Source organism: Pomacea canaliculata, linkage group LG13, assembly GCF_003073045.1.
Source record: "Pomacea canaliculata isolate SZHN2017 linkage group LG13, ASM307304v1, whole genome shotgun sequence".
Classification (NCBI taxonomy): domain Eukaryota; kingdom Metazoa; phylum Mollusca; class Gastropoda; order Architaenioglossa; family Ampullariidae; genus Pomacea; species Pomacea canaliculata.
Window position 1 is genome coordinate 14,808,661 of NC_037602.1, and position 7,922 is coordinate 14,816,582.

The 7,922-nt window shown below is 35.8% G+C and overlaps 1 protein-coding gene across 5 annotated transcripts; it reads right to left on the reverse strand.

Annotated features, from left to right (window-relative positions):
* Positions 1 to 2,294: 2,294 nt before the first annotated feature.
* On the reverse strand, positions 2,295 to 7,624 carry LOC112553557. 5 transcript variants are annotated; one of them, XM_025220850.1, is made up of 12 exons: positions 7,583 to 7,624; positions 7,041 to 7,123; positions 6,762 to 6,830; positions 6,586 to 6,646; positions 6,123 to 6,209; positions 5,863 to 5,952; positions 5,303 to 5,392; positions 4,695 to 4,756; positions 4,328 to 4,427; positions 3,508 to 3,565; positions 2,894 to 3,027; positions 2,295 to 2,431 (listed from the first exon to the last, which is right to left on the reverse strand). In XM_025220850.1, the coding sequence occupies exons 2-11, from the start codon at positions 7,100 to 7,102 to the stop codon at positions 3,017 to 3,019; spliced, it is 690 nt and encodes a 229-aa protein (XP_025076635.1). In that variant the 5' UTR covers positions 7,103 to 7,123; positions 7,583 to 7,624; the 3' UTR covers positions 2,295 to 2,431; positions 2,894 to 3,016. The 5 variants fall into 5 exon arrangements, with proteins under 5 accessions (XP_025076635.1, XP_025076633.1, XP_025076634.1 ...); XM_025220848.1 differs by lacking the exon at positions 7,583 to 7,624 and adding an exon at positions 7,420 to 7,556; XM_025220849.1 differs by lacking the exon at positions 7,583 to 7,624 and adding an exon at positions 7,315 to 7,556.
* Between the last annotated feature and the right edge of the window lie 298 nt (positions 7,625 to 7,922).

Consider the following 7,922-nt stretch of genomic DNA (forward strand, 5'->3'; position numbering starts at 1 on the left):
GCTTCCCTTCCCAGATGACACTGATGTCATCAGAGTAGCTAACGATGAAATATTTTTAGAAGACAAAGTTTTATGTTCTGCATGTTTTACTGAAGAAAGGTTTATCGCCTCATTTTTAAAATCAGTCACTTGTTTCTGGTTTATTTCTGGATCAAGAGAACCATTAGCAACACACTTTGAGTGAGCAGGATTTTCTCTGTTAGGATTTAACAAGAATACCTTCAGCAAAAAACTGCAGTCTCGACTCTGATGTAAGGTTAGTCTTAGCTAAAAGAGACTCTTTGCTGGTGATGTAAACCAGATATGAATTATTACATTCATATTTTTCTGCCATTTTTCTTCTACTCTCAGACCTCAGACGCTTCTCATGCCCGGCAAAGCTATGAGTACTATCTTCAGATGCATGTTTTTGAGCTGAACAGGCGGGTGGTGACAGATGCTTTTTGTCCACCAAAATACAATCACAGGTTGAAATGATGAGATAGTGTATATGGTCTGTTGTGATGCTCTGATGGTTACTGCTGTTGCTAAAAGCTTCCTTGACCACAAGGTACTTAGTCACCAACAAGAGATGGCCCAGACAACAAGGATGGATAAAAGGACAAGACATCCGTTGTCCAGGATGGAGTCCATTACAGTGACATGAGGAAGAACACTGGTGGGTCAACTCTGGAGTTTCTGAATCAGAACTAAGCACAACAACGTTCATCTTGTCCTTATCACTCTGAAGCTGTAAACGACCTGTGACTGGGTTCAAAGCCAGCCAGCCCAAAAAAGGCTGAAAAAAAAAAAAATGAAAATGCAACAATATGTAAATTAATTCAAGATTACTTAGACTATATAATAATTGGTAACAGTTTAACAGCATTGTACATATTTGTTCTAAGGTAATTGGTGTCAAGTAGAGGGACGTGAATTCTTTTTGCGATCAGAATTTCCAAAAAGCTAGTAGCTTTTTGTCCTAGCATGTGCTATTGAGTTCAGGCAGATGTTATGTTATGCCTGTATGCAGAAGTAGTCAGACAGTCGTCCCTTGACCGGCATCTGTCATTGCAGGGAGCACATGGATAGATGCAGTAGCTGACTGGGCCTGCTACTCTTTCCTGGGTGTACAGGATGACCAGTCCAGTCTTTAATGTTCTATAAGCCAGTTTTTCCTCTGGTCTACGCAGTCGACTATGCTCCAAGGTGCTTTGAAGGATAGTCTTCGACAAGGTGTTGTGATGGGTCACATGGTCAAAGAAGACCTTATGTTATCTGACTGTTGAAAGTAGAGGTTACTGGTGTCCTATGAGTGTGGTAGTCTTGTATGCAGAAGTAATAAGCGCTTGAAATCATTTGTACCCTCTGCTGTTTAGCTGCTTAACTATAGAAGAATTGTAGGTTGTGTGAGTGCATGATATTTAAGGTGTGCTTTATGAATGGTGATTCAGCATGATTATTTCAAGGCCAGCAAGATGACAAAATATGACAACAAAAATCGTTCACGGTAATCAAACATGTTCAATGTGGTGACCAGCAAACTAGTCAATACAGTGCTATACAACAGAATACTAGTCAAAAGTTTCTGCAGTGTAATAAGCTTTACTTCTTAAACTCATGAATGGGAATAAATTTCACAATCGAGTTCTCTTCTTCCACAAAATTGCCTTAGAAACCAACGGCAGATTATAGTACTTGTTTGCTGGCTTTTGTGCTTAGTCAGGAGTTAAGGCAATTTTCCTGGTGTAGTTTCCAGAAGCAACTTGAAGTACCCACAATCATACCTTTGTGCTTTTCTCCACAAACTTTCTTGTGGAATATGTCCATAAGTTTTCACAGTCAGTTCGTTGTGTCTCTAGATCTATGTCGGACACACTGGCATTGTCCAAATCCATCTGCTTCAGATCTCCAAGCTGTGTCAGTATGGGAATATTATAGTCCTGAAAAAAATGAATTAATGCAATTAATGAAAGTGTCCCTTTCTGGAGATTACTGAATATCTCAACAAGCCATATAACAAAAATATGATTTCTACTGTTCTAGAATGTTATGTGAGTCTATCTAATGTATATTGAAACATATTAACAGTCTGTCACATAGAATGTCCTGATATGATGTCTCTTATATCTTGGAGTCCATGAAATCATATTATACCCTACAAGTCCATTAAATTATTTTGTACCTCACGCTGCATGAGATACTGATCAAGTCTTTACACACATTGGACATGCGCTTGTTCATGTACACACACAAATACCCAAAATAAATTATTGTTTTTCTTTAATGTATTTTAAGACTAAAATATTTTCTCACCTGATCATTGGCAAATGGACAAAAAGCTTCAGGCTGACAAAATTCCAGAAGAAAATTCCTTCGACGCCTTTCTACACCCTGATTCCAAACTTTATACACCAGGTGTCTCATCACATTCTTTACATTAAACTGTGATCTGCAGTAAAGACAAACTATTTTTATAAAAAGGTAAATTGGTTGTCCTTGCAAAAACTTTAACCATTAAAATGACCATGAATAGAAAATGTTACTTTAGCTGCAGCCTTCTGTGATGACAGAAGTGAGACTTTTAATGATCTTTCCCCCAAAATTAATCTCCCCCTAACAAAAAAAACCCCTAACAAAACCACAATACATTTTTGTGTCAATGTGAGCACATATTGTTTTTCACACATAACAGGCACCATAAAGCATATGTGCTCTTAAGTTAATAAACAAAAGTTTATCAAAAATCAAATGCATTTTTGGAACAAACTAATGTCAACACAACAGGCGAATGAGCATACACATCTTCTTTACTATATATAACAGTCCCTGAAAGGCCTGTTAACCTGCAAAATTTGCGAACATGTACAAGTAAGGAAAAGAGTTGGGGATGATTATACAACAGAGCCCAGACCTGACACTCAGCGTTGTCACAATGTTCTGGTGAAGGTGAATGAGAGCCAGTGTGTCAGACATAGTGAAGCTGTCATCACGTAGGAGACTTTGAAGAGACCCTTGCTGCTCTTCTCTTTTTGTCTCAGAGGGTTTCTTTAAAAAAAAAAAAATCTGATGCAAAATTGTTCATACTTGGCTATATTATTTGCACATTTAAGTTCATGCCACACTAGTCAAGGCTCTCAGAAAAGTGGGTGGGAAATAGCGAAGAAAAAAAAAAGTGTTACTAAAACCAAAGCAGATATAAAGTTGAGAGAAATAGCAACCATTGGTATGTGGAACAACCACACTTTATACTAGAAGGAGTGGACAGATCATTCTGTGATCACCATTTCTCAAGACAGGCCTGAGTGGTGGACCTTAGCTGCTGCATCTATCTATGAATTGCCCCAAACACCAGTATTTTTAAAAGGACAAAGCACTGACTAAGCAATGAGTGCAACCTAGAAATACTTCTTTATTATTAAGTATTACCTGTCAAAGGAAAATAAATTGTGTATATGTGATGTGTAAAAATGCAGGTTATGTAATGAAGACTAAATGGAAACAAAAATATAAAAAATAGCTACTTACTTTTTGTAAAATGCAGATTCTTGATCTGACACAACAAAACAGCTGCTTCTCTTTTCGTCTAGAGGAAAGAAAACAGTGCTTCAAAAAGTAGTCATCTGAGTAGAACAATAAATATTGTTCCTGCTTAAAAATTGTATTACAAGATAAAGCCATAAATGTTATGTACTGATATGAAAACTTACATGGATGTGAAAGAATTGTAAATTTTTTGCTTCAATGCTGTGTGGTCAAATAGGTATTTACGTACTGGAATTTATGGTAATATCAAAAAGTATAAAAACATTGCAATCATCTACAAATATATCTTTTAAGAACCCCCTGAAGAAACAACACCTATATAGGGTTTAACACTTCAGGTTAAAGAGATATAATACAAGCACTTCCAACATTTCACAAAAAATTTCACTGCATACATTTCAGATGACAAATATAAAAAAAAAAAAGACAAAAATGGTAGGGGGGTCTCTTTAAAAAAAAAAACTGCAATCATTGAAACATTAATATATCACAGAAAAATAAAGCCACCCAATCCCAAGATCATCCAGTCTCTTATCTACCACCCAAACACCTAAACATTTCTTTCCCGCTACTACAAAATAACTAAATAAAAAATGAAAGCAATTTCCTTGTGAAAATCTAGAACTGAGGTAGAACACATGCATAAAGTATGGGAGTATCATTACACAATGACAGTGATAAAACATGCATGCCTACAATTAGAAAAAGAAACAGGCTTGCAAAGTGTATTTGCATATGCACTGGACGTGAAAAATTATGTTCATTTCCTTGCAACATGCCCACAATAAAACTCATAACAAACCTGTGGGCAAATTCTCTGGTGAACATTGTAAAGAGTAACAATGTCTCCCACTTCTAAAGACTTGTGATGTTTTAACTTCGGCAGATGAGTCAGAAACAGTCTAGAAAGAAACGGGAGAGAAAACATGGTGACTTGATTCTACAGGGGGGAAAAAAAGAAAGAAAAAGTATTAATTCTACATATCACAGTGCAGTACCTAAGTGTGTGTGCGTGCATGCAAGTACATTCACACATGGATGTACACGAATGCTGCCAAATTATTCCAGCACAAAAGTGAATCCATTTTTCATATCATAAACATGTGTGCATGAATATTTAGAAGAAAAATCATGAGCCTCAAATAAGTGTACAGGACAATTCCTTTTACCTTGTAGTGCTATCAAGAACTATTACTCCATATGCTCTTGTACTGTTGTCTGTGACAACACCCTGCAAGATTTGTAACAAAACAATTGCTACAGTCTTTCATTACATGAAAACTAAAACAGTCAAAACCATAGCACCTGCAGCATAAAAAAAAAAAAAAAAAAAAAAAGCATTATCATCTGGCTTTCCCATAACACAAATCTGATGTATTTGACAAAGCCAAGAGGAAGTGGGTTAAACTGCTAAAGAGCTATACTGTTTCTGTGCTTATCTAACCATAAATTATGTAATTACTGTATTTCAAAAACAATTGTTATCCCTAAGAATACAGAAGTAAACTTAACTGCAGAGCTGAAATGTAAATATCAAATAATATTTTAACATTGTGCTAAAATGAAGCATCAGTAGCTCAGACACTAGAGCACTACAGATGTATAGGCATTTTACAGATTCTTATTACATTTTTTTTACAGACTGCAGGCCTGAAGTTTAAATGTTTTGGCCCAAAAAAGAGCAGGCAGCTTGCTACCTTATTACTATGTGGTTTTCTTCTCTAATTGATATGAAACTAGCTTGGTGTCTATTTTATTATGTGGCTTTCTTTCCTACCTGAAATGAAGCAAGCTTGAAGTCTGCTTTGAAATTTGGTGGTACCATGGTGGCTTGTGGAGGGGCAACACCATAATTTGCAAGCCAATCCTTTAACAGAGCATTAACGTCTGACAAACATCTTGAACCTTTGCTTAGGAGGGTATTTGTATTATGTGAGGATGAGTTGTAACTGTTTCCCAACTTTTTCTGTGATGAAATAAAACTGACCAGTTCTACAGACATTTTACCTCTGACTTCCTTATTGTATTAAAGCATCTCAGTGGCATGTGTTAAATATATTAAAAATAAAAATATTGTTTTGTCTTCTGATTTGTCAAGAATTAGCCAAGATGGTTTAGGTTGATAGGGATAGTAAATGCAAGGCTACATGCTATACTTCTGCACTTTTCCAGGACTGGACAAAATGTTGTACATTGTGATAGGCCCAGGGAAAAAAATCTTTAAAACAATCTAGAAATGTTTTCATAGTTCTGAAAGCATGACAGAAAACCAGAAAATGCTTTATCTATCTCAGAACTCTTCACTGGCGCCCAATAGTAATGCTCCTAACACATTACCTGCAAACTTAGTTCCTCAATGTTAGAATCTTTTGGAATCAAACAGCTTCCAGTCCAAGGCACATATACCCTCTGCGGTGGCTTGTATTCCTGTGAAATTGCATCACAGTACAGCATATCCAATTTATCAAGTAACTACTTAAAATAGTAAGCAATACAATAAATTCATAAACAGGTCTACAATGACTGCACATGAATGATCACAAATATATTAACTTTTTTAGATGTCAGCACATAAAACGTTCATGCAGCAGTGGTACCTTGGCAAGTGTTGTTGGTCGAAGAGATGTAAGCACTATTGCTTTGCCTGGCAACATCTGCTGCTGCCACCCATGATACTGAGAATGCTGAAGCCACAAATCAAATAATACCATTCAAACAGCACACTTATTTATAAGATTCCCAAAGAAAATACTTGGTAAATGTTAATACTAGTACTTAAGTATACAAAGCTCACAAGAAATATTCCCTAAAAGTAACCATAGTGTTTTATAATTCTGTAGACTTATAATATGTGAATCCCTGGAGGTGACTTTTGACCAGCTTTCACACCATAAGGATATAGTAAATTATAAACTTCCTGTGAAATGCATGCATGCATGCACACACACACACACGCACACAGAAACTTCTAGCATGGACTCAATCATTAAAAAAAAATATATCAAACATTGTTTTCTTTTCTCACTCTTATGTACACATTCACAGTGAATACTGGCTTACCTTCACAATAATTGGAACTCCATACTGAAGCTCAATGCAGAAAACATAGTCTTTATTGATTCTGCAAAAGAAGGAATAATAGATTTAAAACTTTGAATATTCTGTCTAGTTCTCTCTCTCTCTCTCTCTTATGCACACACTGCACACACACACACAAATTAAACAGATACAATTACTCAAAAATCTCGCTGACAGCTGTCACTTTTCCACAGATATTCACCAAAGATTTCTTAGGCAGGAGGTCTCTGAAAAAGTCAGAAAAGAAAACATAAAACTTGTTACTGAAAGTAGATGACAGTATCTTGCTACATTTTTTATTTTGTTTATTTAAACGGCTGGCAATATACTTTCAAATCTAGGGCTAAACTTGCAAAATATTAATCTTATAATGATGAATACTTATTGAATAATATGACTTTACTATAATTATAAGTACAAGAACAAACTATACTCACTTGACATGCAACAATATAAAGGCATTTTCACTGCTCAGAGCGGTGACTTTTTGGGGCGGCATGACAGCATCAAGAAGACATCACTAAAACAGGAAAATAAACCTTTTCCAGCTCAGAAACTGTCGTAAACATGCGGTTTTTAAGTATTCTCTTCTGATGAAATAAATAATAAAGTGCATCCATGGACGTATATTGATATTAGTTCGTGGTGCATCGAAGTACAGCATTCAGATTCTCTTCTGTGATTCTAACTCGATTAAAACATAACACTTACAAACAAGATTAACTTACAAACGTAGTTCTGTCATGTAATATGTTCTTAACATTTAAGCTAGTTTTTTTTTAAAATCAGACCAGAAACCATGAAAGCTGCTATAACGTTTCTCTGTATTCGTATTTCCCGCGCCATGCGGCTGGTATAAAAATTGGAAGTGGAGAATAATGAGTACAGTGTTCAAATCTGTATTAATTGTGACTAGAAGCAATGATCGAGAATAATTTGTTTACATGTTGTAGTGAGTAAAAACAAACGATAGACTAACACACAATGTTTACAGACTGCAGATCATGGGTCCGTAGTCTCGCATTCGAACTTATATTACTGGACTGCTGGCAGACGATTTTTTTGTTGTTGTTGTTCCCTAGTTAACTGCTAAAACGAGGCATAAGACGACAAAGCTTCCGGTTTATTCACATTTCAGAATAAACTGCTAAAACGAGGCATTAGGCTAATGTGTTTCTCACAAAATTGATCAAATGGTTGCAAACATACTTATCGTCTTTATTTTTTTGGCTGCAAGCTGAAAGCCTATTGAGGATTTTATTGCTCACATGAGCGTGTCATCTCAGTAACTGACACTTGAAAAATTAACTGCCATATCA

Excerpts from the sequence above, each read along its gene's own strand:
- LOC112553557 (XM_025220850.1), bottom strand. The coding sequence starts at position 7,102 with ATGCCGCCCCAAAAAGTCACCGCTCTGAGCAGTGAAAATGCCTTTATA. Across the intron at positions 5,393-5,862 it reads TTGAGGAACTAAGTTTGCAG|GATTGGCTTGCAAATTATGG; the intron begins GTAATGTGTTAG and ends GCTCTGTTAAAG. Across the intron at positions 4,428-4,694 it reads GTTCTTGATAGCACTACAAG|ACTGTTTCTGACTCATCTGC; the intron begins GTAAAAGGAATT and ends GTTTCTTTCTAG.